This window comes from Rattus norvegicus, chromosome 11 (assembly GCF_036323735.1).
Source record: "Rattus norvegicus strain BN/NHsdMcwi chromosome 11, GRCr8, whole genome shotgun sequence".
In the NCBI taxonomy this organism is placed as follows: Eukaryota; Metazoa; Chordata; class Mammalia; order Rodentia; family Muridae; genus Rattus; species Rattus norvegicus.
In genome coordinates this window covers 91,220,181-91,242,005 of record NC_086029.1, presented here as the reverse complement: position 1 = coordinate 91,242,005, position 21,825 = coordinate 91,220,181, and the positions used below count along the sequence as shown (strand labels likewise).

Here is a 21,825-nt window from a genome sequence, read left to right as displayed (position 1 = left end):
TCCTGGGTGTCTAGCAGACCCAGCGAAGTATTGATGTGGTTTTGGGGAGAAAGTCACTCCATCTTGTGCAACAGTTAGAATCTGCTGAAACCAGCAGTGCTCCTCTATGGGACAGGGGCCCGGAGCTCACCCGGAGGCTGAAGTGAAGAGGCAGAGGTGAAGAGCACAAGGCATCAGAGAGCACACGGCCTTCGTGGTCAGAGATCCAGCAACAATGCACACACACGCACACACATACACACGTGCACAAACACACACACATGTGCACAAACACATATGCATGCACACACACATGTGCACAAACACACACACGTGCACAAACACATATGCATGCACACACATATGCAGACACACACACAAACACAAGCAAAATGCTAAGGTAAAGATACAGAATGATACAGCTTTGAGTTGCTTAAGTTCTTCTCTCTCCTCTTCTTCAGACAGTTTGCCTGGGAAGCTTACAGAGCCATATAGTCTCACCTGACAGCTCTCGGAAATGAGCTCATGTCCTTAATCTTCAAGGCCGAACGGGGTTTCTCTGCAAATGTGTGTCTTAATAGGAAGACAGGATGGAAGATCATAGTTTGACTCTCCTTTCTTGGTGGGCTCGACACTGCTGGTCCTACCCAGCGGTAAAGGCAGGACTCAGGCTCTGTGCGGCCAGTAGGACGTGGTAGTTAGAAGTCGCAGACGCCCTCGCCTGGGAGCGATCTGTCTCCGAGTGTCCTGTGGAAGTCGCTGCCGGCATCCAGAGCTCTTTCTGGAGTCACCATTCCATTCATGCTCCTGAGAACCAGCTCTGGTCTTTCAAAAGTAAGATGCGAGTTTGCTGAGAGGTTCCCAAGGTATTGCCTTTCCAACCTCAGCTGAGTGGGTGGTGAATTCTAGTGAAGTTGTCCGTCAACCCAGAGCTGGGTTTCCCAGTAGACGGAAGAGGTATATACTTCAGGGGTCTGGAAACCGAGGTTTATCTATTCACAGAAAATGAGTTTTCAAAACATTAGCTTGAAACTTGGAACCAGAAACATCTTGAAACATGGTGCTCTAGTGCCAAGGTAAGTGTTCTGTGACACTGGGCTTGAGTTATGTAGGATTTTAGAATCCGGAATTGCTACTTGCCTCACACTACATCAGGACCCTTCCTGTTCATCAGTGCTCCGAACTCATATACACAGTCTTTCCTCAGTATGGGATCCAGGCTAGCAAGTGGCGGACACCTTCTATTTCTTAAAGGTTTGTCTATTTTTGTATATGGGCATTTTGGCTACATGTACATTTGCAGACCAGAAGAAGGCATTGGATTCCATTGGATTACTGTGGGTGCTGGGAATTGAACTCAGGACCTCTGGAAGAGCAGCCAGTGCTCTTAACTGCTGAGCCATCTCTCCAGCCCCTCTATTTCTTATTCTAGTGAAGCCTCTCTTCATTTTTACTGAAATATTAATGTCTGAACCCACAATTTCACATTTAGTTACAAACGAAGAGTGGGATTATGATGTGAGAATTAGTGTCATTGACTCTCCGGGACAAATTTATGGGAGAGGGAGGTCTCCTGACCCCTGAGGCTATTTTTCATTGCATTTAGAAATATGTTTTTATTATTGTCCTTACCCTTGCCCCATCTGTTGCTCTGGTAGAGTATGGCCAGCGCCTGGGAACAGGAGGGCTTGACAGAAGCTCTACTTGGCTTTCCAGATCCAAGCTGGATTAAGCCAGGTTCCCTAGGGTGGAGTCTTAAGGCAGCTGCCAGGGGCAAGGAGCTCACTCATTGGCTACTGGCCCTGACTGGGCTGGCCAATGGTGAGCTGGGTTCTGCTTGTCCCCATGAGTACCAAACTCAGGAGACCTGGCGATTTTCTCTTCATTCCTGTCTGTACGAGTGCCAGTGGATCTGATTACACCAAAAGGTAAGAACGATTCTAAATTCCTGACTGGGTGGGTAGGAATGCCCAATTCCCGTTGGGTTGTGTTCAGATTTTGCTCTCTGCAGTAGTGTGAGGATAGGTGTAGAGAAAACTCAGACCATGGAAACATGGTTGGGGCAGATAAGCTTTGGGGTTTTTCTTTAATTCTTCAAAGCTCTGAGAGAGAAACAATTACCTTTCGGTTCACATGCTTGAGCCTAACCTGAAGTTTACCCCGTTCATTTGACGGCGAGGTGCCCACTGCAAAAAGGAGCCTGGAATTAGTGAGCTAGGACGGTCTATCCACAGATGAGACTCCGTTGGAAAGTGGGATCTATTGCTTCTCAGCTTTCTGAGTTACAGAGACAGGAGAAGCAGGCAGAGAGTCAGCCTAAGGAAGCCCAGTTGAGGTCAGACCTCAGGCTGTGTCTCTCTCTGTCACTTAGTTCTACTCAGCAGGTATGCATGGAGCATGCGCTGTAGAACACTTTGCCAGGACAATGAGTGAAAACATGGGTGGGGTCTGAGGAGTTCGAGACATCTGTCTGCATAGAGGCATTTTAGGGGATGCTTGAGTGGGGATTGGGTGACACAAAGTGACGAGAACCTGGAAAATAGTGGCAATCTGGACAGAAAGCCATATTTTGAGAGATATTTTCTGACAGAGGCACTGCACCTGCTCGGTCTTTGTCAAACCTAACTCTTGCTCCGGGAACACAGCATGGGAACCCTGGTGGTGGACGAGATGAAGGAGGGCGGGGTTTGGAAGTCAAGACAGCCTCTTGTGTGTCATGATATGTAAGTCCCTGGTCTGAAAAAATTTTGTTTTTGAGACCAGATCTCACTATATATTCCTGACTGGCTTGGGATTTACAAAGACCAGGTTATTACTATACTCATTACTGAGATCCACCTGCCTCATGGGCTCCCAAGTGTAGGGATCAAAGGCAGCTGAGAATGGGTTTTGAATCAAGCCTCACAAGAGTAGAGCCATCTCACTCCGAGTGACTTCATTAAAAAGGAGTTTGGTCAGAGTCATTCCAGGAGCAAAAGGGCAGGCAGAGCAGGCCAGAGGGGCATGAGAGTGCTGCTTGGTTCTTGGAGTAGTGTCATTCCCAAGGCTTAGTGAGAAATCCTTGATGCCTCTCACCCTGAGTCTTGAGGAATCTTGAGAGACATGGGCTTGTTTCTAGTCTTGTACGTGTGAACATGAATGCATGTGTATGAGGAAGCCAGAGGTGTCTCTCCATATGAGGTGTCTTTCTTAATCTCCGCCTTATGTTTTGAGACAAGGTCTCTTACAGAACCTGGAGCTTGATGAAAAAGGCCAGACTGAGGCCATTCATCTTTGGGGAAGTTCTCGTCTCTGACATCCCCTACCCCAGTGTCAGGCTTAAAGCTGACAGCTTTTTACGTGGTTCTGGGGTTCTAATTCAGATCTTCGTGCTTTCTCAGACTCTCATCAACAGAGCCGTCTCCCAAGCATTTAAAAGCATTTTATTTACTTCTGTGTGTGTGCTTGTGTGCACGTACATGCAAGGGTCTAATGTGTGCAGTCACGCACATTCTACAGCAGGCATATGGAGGTGAGAGGGTAACTTTTGGGAGCCATTTCTCCCCTCCTATCTTGTTTGAGGCAGTTCTCTCTTGTTTCTTCCGCTCTGTGCCCCTGTGCACAGCCTGGTCCCCGAGCTTTGGGATGATTCTCCCATCCTCATTTACCCTCGGGCCTCAGGAATGCCATGATCGCCACCTCATCTTGCTTTTTATGTGGGACCCAGGAATTGAACCCAGTCTCATCCTTGCCAAGGTGGTTACAGAGACAAACATTCCAGTTACTCGTCAACCCAGAGCACCGGTAGCCCCCACGCGCTCTGCTGAAGTCAGGACAAGAGAATGCTCACAGCTCTCCCAACGCTGAGGGACACCTTCCAGATAATCTTAGGAGCTAGACAGAGTTGCCTGAGCTCCTGGCATTGCCATTTATGATTGGGTTGTATCATTGTGAAATTATGAATATTAACTTAATTTTTATTTGTTTGTTTATCATGTGCTGCTGAAGATGGAACTTAGGGTTTCATACGCACTAGGTAAATGCTCCACCACTGTCTACCCTTGAGTACCACTTCGATCCTTAATGGCTACTGCAGAGACTGGAGAGGTGGCTCAGTGGTAAGAGAGGTCTTGAGTTCAATTCCCAGCAACCATCTGTAAGGGGACTTGATGCCCTTTTCTGATGGCAACAGTATACTCACATATTTAAAATAAACAAATCTTAAAGAATGGCTTCTTTACATCATTCAACCCAAAGACTGCATGATCTTAAGCCAGCATCTTGGCCTCTTTGAGTCTTAGGTGCTCCTGTTTATTGCAAGGCTGCCTATAGGCGGGCTAAATGAGATAAAAGTACTTTGTGCTGGGTGTGGTGGCACTCACCTTTAAACTGCATTCAGGAGGCAGAGACAGGTGGATCTCTATGAGTTCAAGGCCAGCCTGGTTTACAGAGAGCTCTGGGACAGTCAGGAGTCCCTTTCTCCATCCTTGTGTGTGTGTGTGTGTGTGTGTGTGTGTGTGTGTGTCCCTGTCTCATAAAACAAAAAATAAAATGGAGTATCTTATGCAACTGCTACTCTACAGAATTGTCACAGGTTAGGATGCTGGGCCCAAGCTTCGAGGCTAATCTTAGAGGCAGTGCTGCAGGCCACGCTGGTTTGTAAGCTGGAAATCTCTCAAGGCTCATCTTCGTACTCTCGTGATCCTCCTGCCTCTGCCTCCTTCAGCAAATCCTACCGGCGTGCGCCACCACAACCGGCTCATCTTCGTACTCTCAATGTCTTCCCCTCTTGTGCCGTTGCGTCTCCTCCTTGGAGTCTCATAAAGGTGAAAACCACCGACGAGTCCTTGCTTCCAGCACACAGAGCCTTCCACGAGGGAGGTAGGGAATGCACTCAACCTTTCTGCCTCTACAGGCAAGGACGGGAGGGTCCTGCCATTGCTTTTTGGCTCTGGTACTTCTCTGTGCTGTGTTTACTGGCTGGAGGTATTGAGACCATATTCAGTGACCTCTTCTCTCCTTGTAGCCTAATCTCTGCCAGTCCCAGAGGAAACCCCAGTCTTGAGTTTCACAAGATTCTGATGTTGCTGCTGCTGAAATGCCAGCAGGTCAAAGTGGAGTTTCACATCTCCTTCACTGGACTGTGATCCTAGAACATTGCAGCCATCCCTCTGTATAACTCCCGTGCGGTTTGCTAGGAAGGCAGTGTGGGTCATCAGACAGCATCTGTTTACTTGTTTTTTGTTTTTAATTTTGAGACAGGGTTTCTCTGTGTAACAGGTAACAGAGCCCTGGCTGTGCTGGACTCGCTTTGTAGACCAAATTGGCCTCAGACCTTACATCAATCAGCCTGCCTCTGCCTCCCGAGTGCTGGGATTAAAGTCATACATCACCAGGCCTGGTCCCACCTGTTTCCTTCTTATTTTTTGGCAGAAATGACCAAACCTTTCTGGCTCCCAGATGTTTGAGCTGGAGGTCTCCCTTCTGAGGCTGTGTGGGTGAAGTGAATCGCGGCATCTGTCCACAGTGGGTGATGCATTCATGTTTGTTTGCTTCCCTTCTCTCACGAACTCGTAGAGTATTTTGTAGTTTATAAAATACTCCACACTTTCTGCCAACCGGGTCTTATGATAAGATTGTGAAATCACATTTCTAGGCAAAGAGAATAAAGCCAGTGAGGCAGATGGGGGCAGAATGAGGAGGGGGCTGGGAAGCCAGGCCATTTGATTGACAGTCTTCTGGTCTCTCATGGGGAAGGGTACTAAAAGGCAGGGTATATCACTGTAATAGTTTTCTCTTCCCCATCTATGTCAGAGTCTGCTATCGGGCCAGGACTGTATTTCCACGCCTTCTGTTGGATCTTGGAGTTTCACTCAAGCAGTCAGCAGCCCCAGATCCCTACCCTTAAATCAGTGCAGTCAAAAGTGACAGCCATTGCTCACCCGCTTACTCCAGATACCCTACTAAGCATGGTTCATAGATTCTGTCGCTTAGTCTTCCAACAAACACATAAAGGGCAAGAACTGGTTATTCTGTACCCGAGAACGTGTCTCCCTGAGAACCCCCATATTGTCTCCAGAATGGCTGTGATCATTCAATGAGATGGTGGGACAAAGGCTTTCCAAATATAAAGGACTATACTGGATTCTTGCCGTCTACCTTCAACACCGATCCAAAATTTTTCTTTTGTACCGTGCTCTAGTCGTAGATTTATGTATAGCACTCAGTTCCACGCCGTAGGGTTTCCCCTATAGAAATAGGAGTCTTTCAAAGTCAAAGTGCAGCAATTGCTCTGTCTACATAAAGAACAGAAATAATGCAGAGTTTAAAAAATGAGGTGTCCTGCGTTGCCCTTCACACAGCTGCCTTTAATCCAGAACGAGGTGGAAGTGAAGCCTCCAGTCAGGATCCGTCCTTAGCACCCACATGCTTAGGGTCAGGAGAGAGAGCTCGGCAGTCAACAGTATGTGCAGAGGAAATTTTGCAAAGGGCTTGGTTCACAACTGTCTTTAACTTAGTTCCAGGGCATCCAATGACGTCTGTCCTCTGTGGGTGCCTGTACATAGGTGCATATCCCCATGCATATTCAAATAATCAAAAAATAAAAAATAAGTCTTAAAAAGGAACAGCTAAGGATATGTAGTGTTTAGTACCTCTGCCCCATGCCACTCGGGGAATCTCAGAACAATCAGACCTGTGAGTGGAGAAAAGCATTGGTTGGGAACATGGAGGGGTGCGGGGAGAATGTGGTCTTAGATGAGGAAGGTTGTTGGTTTTTCAGGAGAGAGAGGGAGGGCCAGAAAACTCTAGAGGTCTGCTTTTGCCTTCCTAGCACTAGGGATAAGTCTTGAACCACCCTTTGTCTCTGGGGTCCTCCTTAGCTGCCTTCATTATTCCAAACACTGGATTCTTTCCTATTCCCCCATGGAAAAGCTTGGTGCTGCTTAGATTCCCAAGTTGGAGTTCTCAGGAATATGATTGCTGGAGCTGTAAGGAGGAGGGCAGAGTTGACGTAAGACACACGGAATCTTAAAAGTTTCAGGGCAATGGCAGCCGAGATGGCTCAGTGGGTAAAGAGGCTGAACCTAATGACCTGAGTTCATTCCCCGGGACCCAGTTGGTGAAAGGAAAGAACTGACTCCCACAAGGTGTTCTCTGACTTCTGTGGGTACATACCCACAGGCACAGGCACAGGCACAGGCACAGGCACAGGCACAGGCACAGGCACAGGCACAGGCACACGCACACGCACACACACACACACACACACACACACACACACACACACACACACACACAAATTAACCAAACCAACTACCAAGCAACAGACTGACTGACTAACTAACTAACTGTAATAAAAAAGTTTCCGGGCAAGCATTTTTTCTAATTACATGAGGTCTTCTCTACACTGCCCTTTTTGCTCTGGGGAAGAGCCAGACCTAAGCTCTGCTTCGTTCTATTTTTAGCTGTTGCTGAGCCTAGGTTCCTGATCACTCCAGATTCAGTAGATGGCAACAGAGGCACTCGGAGACTCTATGGGCCAGTCTGGGGCAGCCTCCTGCTCTCCGAGAGCACCGCCCAGGCAGTTGTTTCTGGCCCTCTCCTCCTCACACCTGCCAGTTCCAATTGGTGAGCCATTAACTAGAATTGGATATTTAGAGAGTGACGTGTCGAGGTGATAGGGAATGCAAAGATGAATTCGAGCAAAGGTATTTAACATGATCTTACGCCATACTTTACAGCAACATTAAAGAGAGTCACGGGTACAGTAAAAAGTGATATAAAACAGATAGAGTGAAAAGAAGAAACAGGGTATTACCAAACCCTGCCAGTGAGAAGAGCTGTTTAATGCTTGCAATCAAGGAGAATATCAACAGAGCTGAGCACAGAAACGACAGACTCTCTGTTCCCCTGGAGGTGAGGATAGACTAACGGAAGGATGATCTGCACGTAGAGGGCAAATCATGACAGTGTGATGTAAAAAGACAAAACCAGGGGTTCTTGTCCAGTTGAGACATCTGCAGTAGGGGAGTCAGTGAAAGTTGTCTCTTCCTGTGTGAACATGGTGTGGATCAAAGCAAACTACGACGTCCCAGGAGCCTACAGGAAAGTGGTGGCTTCTCAAGCCCCCAGTTTTCAAGTTCATCGAGAAAAGCTGAAAATAAGTATGCTGGAGGGAGCCCAGTCTGTGTGCGCCCAATTCCCAAGCAGCAAAAAGGCATCGGGGAAGTCTTCAGGCTGTCCCTTAAAGATTCTAAGAAAGAGAACCAGATTCCCAAAGACGCAGGAAGCAGTGGCTTAGGAAAAGCAGAGACAAAAAAAGGGACAACAGTTATAGATGGCTGGGAGCCACCATGTAATGTGCTGGGAACTGAACTCTCAACCTCTGGCACAGCAGCCCATGCTCTTAACCACTGAGCCATCCCCCTTACCACGATTTTGTGGTTATTTTTAAAGAATACATCCAGGCAGTTCAAGGGAGCGTCTCCTTTGCAACCCGATCACAGAGATGATGAAAATGAATAGAGCTTACTCATCTGAATAATGTCTTCAGTTTACTGACATATTCTAGGGTGTAAATTTGGGTAAATGAGTTTGTCCAACTGGCTGGTTACAATAGGCAAATAATGGAAAAAAAATGAGGCTAACATTTAGCCATTCAAGAGAAACCAGCTATAAAAGTGGAGAATTTTTTTTTATAATTTGTAAATTCGACTTGCATACTTGAATTTATGCCATATTTTCCTTCTTTTACCTGTTAAGCTCCTTCCTAAAATCAACATTACATGATTACTAATCTACTGTCTCTGCTTAGATCTTTGTACTAACGCCGTTTTATGGGCATTGATTATGGAAATAGTGCCATATTGTTATAGCGTGTTTGCTTTAAAATTTTGACTTAGTCTTTTTCACATTAAAAACTTGAATATTAAAAAAAGAAGACAAAACAGTGACATGCGCTCACACAATTGTTTGTAGAAACGTTCATAAGGAATGGACGTAGCTCAGTGGCAGAGCAGCAGTAGAGTAGAGAGATCCTGGGTTTGAGTCTCAGCACTGTGTGGGGAGGGGACAATAACCTCCAAATAAAAACAGACCAACGTTACAGGAGCTGGGCACCTGGCACACCTGTGTAATCCCAGTTTCGGGGAAGCCAAGGCAGGAGGAGCACCCCAAGTTTGAGGCCAATTTGGGCTATATACATATTTTAAAGAAGGGTAAAACTTAGAACAAGTCTATGTGGTGGAGCCTTTTGCTTGTAATCCCAACACTTGGGAGGTGGCAGTGAGGCCATCACGACTTCAAGGTCATCTGAAATCCAGTGACCATGGCTTTGAGGCTAGACTGGGTTCCATGAAACTCATTCTCAAAATGGTGCCCCCACAAAGAAAAAAATCCAAATCAAAACATATCCAAGATAACAGTGCAGAAGAAACACTTTGTGACCCCAGTTAAGTTAACTGACAGAAAAAGCACTTACACAGGTGCTTACTGAGGAAATTAAAAATAGCCCTTTCTATAAAATGTATGATTTATTAATGACAGAAGAAGAAAAACCCTTTATTTTGCTCACTAAATTTAACAGCTAAAACAGCAATATCTTTTCTTTTGTTTTTGTTTGTTTGGTTCGGCTTTGGTTTTTTTGGTTTTTTTTGTTTGTTTTTTTTTTTTTTTTTTTTTTTTTTGTTCTTTTTTTCGGAGCTGGGTATCGAACCCAGGGCCTTGCGCTTCTTAGGCAAGTGCTCTACCACTGAGCTAAATCCCCAACCCCAGCTTTGGTTTTTGAGACAGAAATCCATATTGCTCTGACTGTCCTGGAACTCACTATGTAGATCAGGCTGGTTTCAAACTCACAAAGATCTGCTTCCCTCTGCCTGCCAAGTACTGGAATTAAAGGCCTGTGGCGCTCTGCTTGGCTACCAATACACTGTTTACAACTGACAATACTCAAGGCTGGCAAGAGTAATTCGGCTAGGCCCGCTCATGTTCTCTCTGTTGTGGTGAGGAAGGAGCCCAGCCTCTTGTGTGTGCTTGGCCGGTGCCCTGCTAAAGAGCAACACGCTCAGCCTGAGATAGGTCTTCGTGTGTGTATACTAATGCTGGATTGAGTGGCAGGCAGCATGGTGTCGTGTAATGTTGGTATGTGCAGTAAATGATTTTAAAAAGGGTGGAGAGAGGGTACGTTACTCTTCCAGAGGATCTGAGTTCAGTTCCCAACACTGGAACACTCTAGAGGGTCTGTCACCCTCTTCTGGCTTCCTCAGGCTCCTGTACATAGGTAGTGGGAGCGTGAGAGCACTCTCTCTCTCTCTCTCTCTCTCTCTCTCTCTCTCTCTGTCTCTGTCTCTCTCTCTCTCTCACACACACACACACACACAAATGAAAATAAAATTAAATCTTTTTAAAAGACTTAAAAATGTTATGTTTAGGTGGGCTGGAGAAACAGCTCACAGTTAATGTCATGTACTTGTTGCTTTTCCAGAGGACCCAGGTTTAGTTCCCGGTACCCACATGGTGCCTCACAACCATCCATGACTCCAGTTCCAGGAAGTCCTCTTCTGGCCACCTTGGGCACACACACACTTACACTCACACTCACACACACACACTCACACACTCACATACTCACATAAACACACACACTCACATTCACACACACTCACACACACTCACACACTCACATACTCACACACATTCACACACACTCACATACACACTCACACTCACACACTCACATACTCACATAAACACATACACTCACATTCACACACACTCACACACACACACTCACATCCTCACATAAACGCACTCACACACTCACACACACACATTCACACACACACACTCACACTCACACACACACTCACACACACACTCACATACTCACACACACACACTCACATCCTCACATAAACACACTCACACACTCACACACACACACTCACATTCACACACACACACTCACACACACACACATAAATAAAAATGAATAAGTCTTTTTTAAAGAAGGTTAATCAGGGCATAGTGGCACATGCCTTTAATTCCTGCACTTGAGAGACAGAGGCAGATGGATCTCTGAGTTCTAGGTCAGCCTGGACTGCAGAGTGAGTTTCAGGTGAGCCAAGGCTACAACAGAGAAACCCTGCCTCAAAAACCCAAAAGGACAAAAACTTTAGATTTCTGGCCTAATAATTTATATCTGGGAACATATCATAATAGTAGGTTTTACAAAGACTGCCCGAGGACAGCCTTGATTATTTGTAAATCACTGTAAATATAATTTGTTGCAGAATATAATATGGAAATAAACTAAAAAATCCAAGTTTAAAACAATTACAGATATCTTGGCCATATCCACTCTATAGACTGGCAATGCATATATTTTAGATGATTATGAAAGCCAGAAAATGACAAGGCTGAAACAGGAGAAGAGCTTTAGGCAAAGAATGATGTTTGCCACTTTAGAGAATAAACAGATTCTTTGGATTAGGGATGCTTTCCCCTGTAGTTTCCAAAGAGTTCTGGTTCTCTCTCTCTCTCTCTCAATCTCTCTCTCTCTCTCTCTCTCTCTCTCTCTCTCTCTGCATGCACACAAGTACTCACAAGTGCACATGTGTCTATGAAAACGAGGGAGAAAGGACTTGCCGGGGAGGGGAGTGGGGAGCCATCTAGAGTTGAATGGAGCAAACAGGAGCCTGAATGCAGGAGGTTTTGCCACTCATTGCAGATTTCAGAGGAGGAGGAGGTCTGAATGTGATGGTTTGAATATGCTTGGCCCAGGGAGTGGCACTATTTGAATATGTGGCCTTATTGGAATAGGTGTGTCAATGTGGGTGTGAGTTTTAATTTCCTAGTCTTAGCTGCCTGGAAGCCAGTATTCTGCTAGCAGCCTTCAGATAAAGATGTAGAACTCTCAGCTCTTACACCTTGGCTGCCTGGATGCCACCATGTTCCCACCTTGATGATGATGGACTGAATCTCTGAACCTGTAAGCCAGCCCCAATTAAATGTCATTCTTATAAGAGTTGCCTTGGTCATGGTGTCTGTTCACAGCAGTAAAACCCTAAGACACTGACTGAAGGCTTCCTGGGAGAGAAAGGACTGGGTAACCACTGACGGCTCTCTGCAATCTGTGGATACAGATCTTTGGACTGGAATCCACCTAGACGGATAAGGCATGATACAGGTCCTGATTGGATGTCCTGTGTGAGTTTGCCCTTCCCATGACTATATGCCTTGTCAGTTCCAGGACTCAGGATGCTACTGTTGCAAGCGCTCCTGTTCCTCTTAATCCTGCCCAGTCATGAAGGGATTACTGCAACCGAAGGGCCAGGAGCTTTGGTCCCTCCACCCAAGGAAACTTGTGCAGGTTGGATGGCAGGCATCCCAGGATATCCTGGTCACAATGGGATACCGGGCCGTGATGGCAGAGATGGCACTCCTGGAGAGAAGGGAGAGAAGGGAGACGCAGGTATGTAGAAGAGACCTGGACAGAGGGGGTCCTTGCAGGGTAAGTGATGCCAGTGATTCTTTTCTATTCTTTCTCTTCTTTTCTTTTCTTTCTTTCTTTTCTTTCTTTCATTTTTTCTTTCTTCTTTCTTTCTTTCTTTCTTTCTTTCTTTCTTTCTTTCTTTCTTTCTTTCTTTCTTTCTTTCTTTTTGTAGTTCATAAGCATCCTGGAGCTTGAGCTGTCCTCCTTGAGTGGGATTAGACGGTACCTACTGAGGTATCTATGACTTCACCCCATCTGCATCTCTGCCTAACACTTCCATACTACCTATATATTCCTTGTTCTCTCTGTCATTCTTGCTCAATCCACTGGCATTCATAAGCACTTTCCACGCATTTCTGAAGTACCTTGGTTTAGTCAAGAAGACCAGTGCAGTGGGTTGGCCCAAGGCTGCTTGTATTCTAATGCTAATTTGGGACCCCCAAGACCGTGCCCTAGAAATGAGTCGGCATATAAGACGCTGAGGGACCCTCCCCCCCAAGTTATTTCTGATTGGTAAATGAAGATGCCAATAGCCAATAGCGGGGAAGAAGAGACATAGGTTAGAGTTTAGGTTTCCCAGGCTTGGGTTCAGAAAAGGAGGAGAATGTGGAGGAGCAAGGAAGTGTCCATGGGGTCAGAGTCAAGAGAGCGTGGCCCTGAGGGGAGAGCAGCCCAGATGAAACATAGTAAGTAATAACTCGGGGTTATCAATAGGAAAGGTGATTCTCACAGCATAGAGGGTAGGCAGCTGCCCAGCTCTTGTGTTGTTTAAAGCTTGTGTAAATATGAAGACTGCGAGTGTGTCTTTCATCCAAGAACTCAGTAAGCAAAGGTGGTGTAGAAATCCCGGGCTGAGGGTTGGGGATTTAGCTCAGTGGTAGAGTGCTTGCCTAGCAAGCGCAAGGCCCTGAGTTCAGTCCCCAGCTCCGAAAAAAAAAAAAAAAAAAAAAAAAAAACCCGGGCTGGGAATTAAATAATCTTTACAACAGACGAGTCTAACATACAAGACTCTGGATAGCGGTTACTGAGAAGGAATGTCTTCCAACATGTAACACGTCTATCTGAATGCATGCAGATGCTAAAGGGATGGTATACAGAAAGGGCGTGCTCAGTGAGGATGCAGATTGACAGTGAGGCCAGCCACTCTGAGGACTCGGGGCTTGAGCCACGCCTCAAAAGGATGGTTGCAGAGGGTAGAGGAGGGAAGACAACTAGACAGGGATCAGAAGGCAACACAGTGGTTGGTTTATGCAGTGCACAGAGAGCTCGCAGGGCAGAGTAACTACGGTGGATACTTACAGGAGATTACTTTCTGGAAATCTGCTGTGCTTTGGGGCATATGGAAAGGCATCGATGAAGGAGTGAATAGATGAATGAATTAAATGGATAAGTCATATTCAGAACATCTACTGACCCCCCAAGGACCACTAATAACTCAGAGCTTCTACCAGAGCAAATCATTCCCATGTCAACCAGAGAACGATGAACGAGGTTTTACTATCTAGCTCGAAAGTTCTAAATATCCACTACCAATCTGCTCATCTTTTTTTTTTTCTTTTTTCTTATTTTCGGAGCTGGGGACCGAACCCAGGGCCCTGAGCTAAATCCCCAACCCCATCTCACTCATCTTTTAATTCACCCATAAAGGCTTTGAAAAATAAGGTTGGAGATGAACTTAAGGGAACCTGCAGGCCGTGGAGAGTACGGGAAGTAGAGATGATGTGTTTCCTTGTCTTGTCAAATGGATTGTGGGTAGAAGTTCGTTCCGGACAAAAAGCCTCTCGCTGGAAAGAGTCTGGGCAGTTCTGTTCCTGCCATTCACAGAGTTCTTCTCACTTTCTAGGTGTTCTTGGTCCTAAGGGTGACCCAGGAGATGCTGGAATGACAGGAGCGGAAGGGCCACGGGGCTTTCCCGGAACCCCTGGCAGGAAAGGAGAGCCCGGAGAAGCCGCTTACATGTATCACTCAGCATTCAGCGTAGGGCTGGAGACCCGCGTCACTGTCCCCAATGTTCCCATTCGCTTTACTAAGATCTTCTACAACCAACAGAATCATTATGACGGCAGCACTGGCAAATTCCACTGCAACATTCCGGGGCTCTACTACTTTTCCTACCACATCACGGTGTACATGAAGGATGTGAAAGTGAGCCTCTTCAAGAAGGACAAGGCCGTTCTCTTCACCTACGACCAGTATCAGGAAAAAAATGTGGACCAGGCCTCTGGCTCCATGCTCCTCCATCTGGAGGTGGGAGACCAAGTCTGGCTCCAAGTGTATGGGGAAGGGGACAACAATGGACTCTATGCAGATAATGTCAATGACTCTACATTTACAGGCTTCCTTCTCTACCATGATACCAACTGACTGCCACTAATTCAGAGCAGCCCGTAGCCCCGAGAATCAAAGAACAGGCGACAGGCTTTCAGCTTAGTTTGAGAGGTTGATTGTATTGCTTACTTTGAGGGTTCTGAGTGTTATCCCCATGAGTACTCATTTGTTCATTAAATGACTTTATAAAAAATAATTTCTGTGTTCCTAGTTGAGAAAAAAAGCACTCCCTAGTCTCCGCGCCTCTTTTTTTTTTTGATCATCAACAACTATTTTTTATTACAACTATATTGCCACTTTGACATTGCAGTGTAATTAGAGGTACTCAGGATTATTTTGTCTCCACAGTCTTTTAACCAAAGTTTCATATTTAGTCCTTTTGTATTCTGGTTAATACTTATTATAGAATTGATATTTAGCCATGTGGGAAAAAGTAACCAATCTTAAGAATCAGCATCTAGCCACATCTGTGAGATAGCATCTTCAGTCAAGACTGATGTGAGAAGGCCCATCTCACTGTGGGCTGAACCAGGACCTGGACGTAAGTGCATTGACAGTCTAAGAAAGCAAGCTGAGTGTTCACCAGCCAGCTAGCCAGTAAGCAGCATTTCACCATGGCTTCTGCGTTAGTTCCTGCCTGATTTCACTCTCGATTGTCTATAACCTGGAATTATAAGTTGAAATAAATCCTTCCCTTACCTAACTTATTCTATGTCAGTCTTTTATCACAACAGAAAAGGTAACTGAAATATCTAGGTTTTTTTTTTATTTATTTTTCTGTCCTATGTTTACCTTGTTCCATGAATCTCCAGTGTTTCAATAGTATGCTGTTGGATAAAAATTATTTCACCCTAACTTTATGTATGAAGGAGTTAAAGTAGTGAGGATTTAAATTTTTTCTGTGGGCTGGAGAGATGGCTCAGCGGTTAAGAGCACCCGACTGCTCTTCCAGAGGTCATGAGTTCAATTCCCAGCAACCACATGGTGGCTCACAACCATCTGTAAAGAGATCCGATGCCCTCTTCTGGTGTGTCTGAAGACAGCTACAGTGTACTTATATATAATAAATGAATAAATCTTTAAAAAAAAAAAAAAGGGCTGGAGAGACGGCTCAGTGCTTAAGAGCACTGACTGCTCTTCCAGAGGTCCTGAGTTCAAATCCCAGCAACCACATGGTGGCTCACAACCATCTGTAATGAGATCTGATGCCCTCCTCTGGTGTGTCTGCAGACGGCTACAGTGTACTCATATATAATAAATAAATAAATCTTTAAAAAAAATAAATAAATTTTTTCTGTGTTACTCAAAGATATACACTGTTATGTCTAACTGCTATGCCCATGGCACTTCTTTGAAATTTATATCATAGATTACTAAATAAGGAGAAATTACTTCTATTCGTTAAGTAAAAAAAAAAAATCTTAGTTTTTACAAATACTAGAACTGGGAGATCATTTGAAATTTGTCCAACAATTCAAACACAGGGGAGATATTTTCATTCCCAAACGTTCATTTCTACTCAGGGGAAATGAGAAAAGGCTGTTGAATAAATGTAAAGAAAATCACATACCTCATTTACGAAGACAATTCATGCAGAAACTACATGCACAAACCCCATAAGTAGAAAATCAAAGTTGATGGTTCAGAACATGGTAAGAGGTGTGCACACAGCAAATGGGACTCTCTCACAGCTCCCCAGCATAAGAATTATTACTTCTTCTTGCAGGTAAGCAATTTTCTTTTTCTTTTCTTTTCTTTTTTATTAACTTGAGTATTTCTTATTTACATTTCGAGTGTTATTCCCTTTCCCGGTTTCCGGGCCAACATCCCCCTAACCCCTCCCCCTCCCCTTCTTTATGGTTCCCCTCCCCATCCTCCTCCCATTGCCGCCCTCCCCCCAACAATCACGTTCACTGGGGGTTCAGTCTTAGCAGGACCCAGGGGTCTCCGCGCTTCTTACAATAGTAGCAATAACAGAATAAAAATGACATTTGGTATGGGAGCTTCACAATATTCTCATGACTATCTGGAAGTAGACCACGCCATTTTCTGCTCACTGTACACAAATCTTGTTCACAAAAACCCCGTAAGGTACATACGAAATACAGTATCTACTCTTTTCACGGCTGAGTTTATGAATGTCTAAAGACACACAAGCATTAAAGTGGCAGAGCTAAAACCGAAAGATAGAGTATGGTCTGTTCTCACTGGATGGCACCATTTTTCAAAAGCACATGCTCATCTGCAGTGCTGGCAGACGTCTCTCTCCCATCTCATTTGCGGGTCCCAGTTTACATCCGCCAAGCCTTCTCCATAGAGCTCTCTCAGAGAAGGCGGTCCTATGTCTAGGTCCTATTCTGATTCTCATTGGCTCCCTCCCCACCGCACATCCTCCTCTCTGTGCCTTTGCGCATGCTCTTTCCTTCCAGCTCGGGAAATCCCACCCACCTCCACGTGGAGGTTGTTCCCTGTTCCTCAAGGCCGCTTGGATAGGAGGTTTCTGGTGTGACCGCATTCCAACTCCCTCTGTGTTTTTCCACGGATGAAAGTCTGTGTATGCGACATGTTCTCCTTAGACTAGGGGCAATTGCCTATTCAGGCAGAGCTTCCTTCCCCTCTGGATCCCCCCTGGAGATCTTTGACAAGTGCTTCAGAAATAGGAGTCTCCTGAATCCCGCTTGTATTCATAGTCTGTTTGCTTCAGTTTCTGCAAACCTCATTCTTATCTAAAGAACTATTATTACATTTAGGAATCCTGTGGTTTAAGCACCCAATATCTGTTTGGTCAGCTTCACCCTTCCCAGGAAGGTGAAGGATGACTGTGCTTTCTACAACACGGGCCGAATTAATTCTTCCTCAAAAAAGTAACTTCAGCCTGAAACACAGAGCATCGATGAGTTGACCTCATTCTTTCTGTGAGCACTGACAAAGTGGAGGGAGAATCCAGGCTCCGGAATCCATTCTTCTTTTCCAAGAATTACAGGTGAACAGACTGGGGAGATGGCTTTGTGTTTAAGAACACTTACAATCTTTAGGGAGAACCTGGATTCTGTTGCCAGCACCCACACTGGACAGCTCACAGCTGTAACTTTAGTTCCAGGGGGTCTGATGCCCCTTTCTGCATGCACGTGGAGCTCATAAATATACCTTCCCCCAACATACACATAAAATAAACAAATCTTAAAATACCCTATCATAGAAGCTGGTTAAGACCTTGATTAGTGGGAGCCTTTGAAAGATCATCTTGACACACATCTGCCTGGCTCTCGGTGTGCACTAAGGTGGTGAGGAGGCCTCCCTGGCTTGCCCATTGTCTTATATTCATTCTTCCTTCTGTGAACAGTGGGCGTATGCAGCCCTTAGGCAGCCGTTCGTGACTGATGTAACGATGGCGCTCGAATCAAACCTAGAGCTCCACAGGCTACACAGGTGCTCACCACTGAGCTGTAACTCAAGCCCCGCATTTGGTTACTTTAGAACTGGTCTTCAAAACTGAGAGATGATTGGAAATTGAAAGACAAAAATGACCCATGAAGGTGAGAGAGGCTGGGGGAGGGGCGGTGTGAGGAGGGGACTGTAAGGAGGGGGCTACGATGGAGATGTGAAGTGAAAAAAATAAATAATGGAAAAAAAAACCAAAATGATGCTTTAAAATGATTTAGTTTATATCCATTAATAAACTTTTTTGTGTGTGTAAATTATGGAATAGAGTTACAAGTGCCTCACAGTGGTAAACTATTCCTCAGGAGAGAGCTGCTTAGGTGACACTTTAAAGGCTTAGACGCAGAGTAAATGACATCTATGTCAATGTTCTGTTTTCAAAGTCAGGTCCTTGATAATTCCCTGTGGTAAGGCTACAGGAGGCTTTGTCTTCTCAAGCCTTTGCAGGTCCTTACTTTCTACAAATAAAGATCCACTTCAGTGCTACAAGACAGACTACATGCTGTGTGGGACTTGTTTTTTTTTTTTTTTTTTCTTTTCTTTTTTTCGGAGCTGGGGACAGAACCCAGGGCCTTGCCCTTTGCTAGGCAAGTGCTCTACCACTGAGCCAAATCCCCGGCCCCTTGGTTTTTATTTCTGAAGAAGCATCTGGTATGGGGAGAGGGTTAAGCTGTATTGTAACTATGTTGCAAGTAGCAGAATGCCCAACCTCAAATAGACCGGGGTGGTGGGGGGTGGGGGATGGGGGGTGGGGGGTGGGGGGTGGGGGGTGGGGGTGGGAAGAAATACAGCACTTGGTTGGGACCCAGGCAGGCTGTTTGTGTGCTCCTTCTCCTCCTCTAAGCCATCTGTCTGCCTTAGTCCTGCCTCCTAGCTCCCCATCATTCCCTTCAGCTGACCTGCTTGCCCTACTCCTGGTCCTCCTTCCACCATCTTTCATGGAGCCAGACCCCAGATCAGTACAGCTTCCTTCCTCCACCTGTGAGGCACCCACCCAACCCACTGCACCATCTGGGGTTGCTTGGTGTTGAACCCAGAGCTCCAAACAGAGCTCCAGGTCTGGGTGGGATTAGTGACAGTTTGAAGCCTAAAGTCCAGAGTGACCCGGGATTGAAAACCAAGCATCATTCTGGTCAGTTTGGGGCAAGAGCAACCGAAGAACCCACCCACCCAACAAACGTAAGGCCAGATATGGACACTAAGAAGCACCACAAACGTCACAATTCCAGATGCTCATTTAATAGCGCAACGACAACAACAACAACTATCAAGACATTTGCTTCATCCAGAGGCCAGCAGCTCTTCCGTGATAAACCCTGAGAAAACCAATTTAGCCGAAGCACAAGCTAATGACTTCAAGATAGCAACTATGGGTATGTTCAGGGAGTTAAAAAGGATATGGATAAATCCCTGACTGAAGTCTGTGAGCACACGATCACTGAGTGAAGTGAAAAAAAGAACTCAAAACAGGACAGTAGAATTTAACAGAGAAATCGTATCATGAAAGAAAAACCACACTGAAATAAAACTCAAAACGAAAAACTCAGAGGTAGTCTTCACTAATGTATTAAAAGGCGTGGAAGAGAGAATTCAGGTTTTAGAGATAAAGAGAAATAGATCAGTCAGAGGAAATGTTAAATCTAAAATCATCATCTCTTCCTCCTCTACCTCTTCTTCCTCTTCCTCCTCCTCTTCCTCCTCCTCTCCCTTCTCTTCCTCCTCCTCCTGCTCTTCCCCCTCCTCCTCCTCCTCTCCCTCCTCTTCCTCCTCTTCCTTCTCCTGCTCTTCCCCCTCCTCCTCCTCCTCTTCCTCCTCTTCCTTCTCCTCCTTCTCCTCCTCTTCCCCCTCCCTTCCTTTTCCTCTTCTTCCAAGTACAAGACACCAAGGAAATCTGGGACACTATGAAAATTAAAACACAACATATATCAAACTATGGGACACCATGAAGGCAGCTCTAAGAGACAAGTTTATAGGTCTTAGTGTCTGTATCAAAAAATTGGAGACCTACATATTAATAACTTAACGACATACCTGAAGGCTCTTGAAGAACAAGAAGAAACACCCCCAAGAACAGTAGAGAGGAAGAAATAAACCCAGGGCTGAAATCAGTGGAATGCAAACAAACCTACAAAGGACATCGGTCCTTTGTTTGTCTGAGAAAAGCAACAAGCTTGGCAAAATTTTAGTCAAACTAACAAAAATTGAAAAGATCCAAACTGACAAAGTTCGAGATGGAAAGGGAGACAGTTCAACAGATACCAAAAAAATCATAGGGTCATAAATTCTACCAGACCTTTAAAGAACTAATACCAATACTAAAATTATCCCACAAAATATAAACTGAATAAACAGCTCTAAGTTCTTTTGATGAAGCTATTGCCATGATACCAAAACTACACAAAGACTTGACAAGACATTATAGCCCAATATCCCTTATGAACGGATGTAAAAATTCTCAATAAAATATTTGCAAACTGAATTCTAGAACACATAAGAAAAAAAAATCAACCATGATAAACTGGCTTCATGCCAGAGATGCAGGGATGGTTCAACATATGTAAATAAATAAATACAGCCCACTACATAAACAGACTGAAAGAGAAAAATCCCCACAATCATCTCATTAGATGGGAGAAAGAGAGAGAGAGAGAGAGAGAGAGAGAGAGAGAGAGAGAGAGAGGCAGAATTTAATATCTTTTTTTTTTCTGGAGCTGGGGACCGAACCCAGGACCTTGCGCTTGCTAGCCAAGCGCTCTACCACTGAGCTAAATCCCCAACCCTAATATCTCTTTATGATAAAAACCCTAGAAAGACTAGGTGTATCAAACTTAAGCCCAACAGAATAAAGCGAATTTACAGCATGCTCACAGCCAGTATCAATCTAAATGGAGAAGAACTCGAAGCATTTTGGGCGGGTGGTCCTGACTTGTATAAGAAAGCAGACTGAGGAAAAACAATAAGGGATGTAAGCCGGTAATAGCATTCCTCCATGATCTCTGCTTTATTTCCTGACCAGACTGCCCTCCCATAGCAACTGTGATCAAGACGTGTGAGTTGAAATAAACCCTTTCCTCCCCTACTTAGTTTTGATTGCAGTGTTTATCACAGCAACAAGAAACCAAACCACCCCCGCTCCGCTTCTTCTCTCTCCTGAATATTGGGACGACTTCTCCGGTTCTTAGTGGATTAGATGATGTTTTGATTCTTTGTATCATCCAGGTTGGCCTCCATTCGACCTGGTCTCTGCCTTGGCCTCCTGCTAGTGGGTGGCTTGGGGATTTTGTGTTGGAACTAGCACATTGGGCTGTTGTGAAGCAAGATTCTGGGTTCTCTAAAAATCCTCAAGTCAACGTGCATGTCTGTGTGAGCAGAGTTAACTGGATTAGGCTCAGATTACACACAGTGTCTCATCCTCCGTGGGTGTGGTTCTTTTGTGAATCCCTGCTTAGAGACGGGGCAGTTACTATCTTTCATGTTCTGTGTGTCCCGTGTGGCGTTTTCTCTGGGACTTGGTAGCTGAGTGTGCGACTTTGGATCTATTCTTCGTTTGTGCAGCCTGGAACTGAGTCTACAAATTATGTAGGGACCTCTACAGAGTGAAAAGA

General features: G+C 45.2%; 1 protein-coding gene across 2 annotated transcripts; it reads left to right on the top strand.

The window, feature by feature from the left end:
- Window positions 1–1,761: 1,761 nt before the first annotated feature.
- On the top strand, window positions 1,762–15,482 carry Adipoq (adiponectin, C1Q and collagen domain containing). Of its 2 annotated transcripts, XM_039087986.2 has the most exons (4): window positions 1,762–1,907; window positions 12,203–12,430; window positions 14,295–14,698; window positions 14,787–15,482. In XM_039087986.2, exons 2-4 carry the CDS (start codon window positions 12,217–12,219, stop codon window positions 14,823–14,825), a joined length of 657 nt encoding a protein of 218 aa, XP_038943914.1. In that variant the 5' UTR covers window positions 1,762–1,907; window positions 12,203–12,216; the 3' UTR covers window positions 14,826–15,482. The 2 variants fall into 2 exon arrangements, with proteins under 2 accessions (XP_038943914.1, NP_653345.1); NM_144744.3 differs by having other exon boundaries at window positions 1,837–1,907; window positions 14,295–15,482.
- Window positions 15,483–21,825: the final 6,343 nt, after the last annotated feature.

Bases quoted from the DNA above. Each gene is read 5' to 3' on its own strand.
- Adipoq (NM_144744.3), top strand. From the start codon at position 12,217: ATGCTACTGTTGCAAGCGCTCCTGTTCCTCTTAATCCTGCCCAGTCAT. The intron at 12,431-14,294 runs GTATGTAGAAGA...CTCACTTTCTAG, and splicing joins GGGAGAGAAGGGAGACGCAG to GTGTTCTTGGTCCTAAGGGT.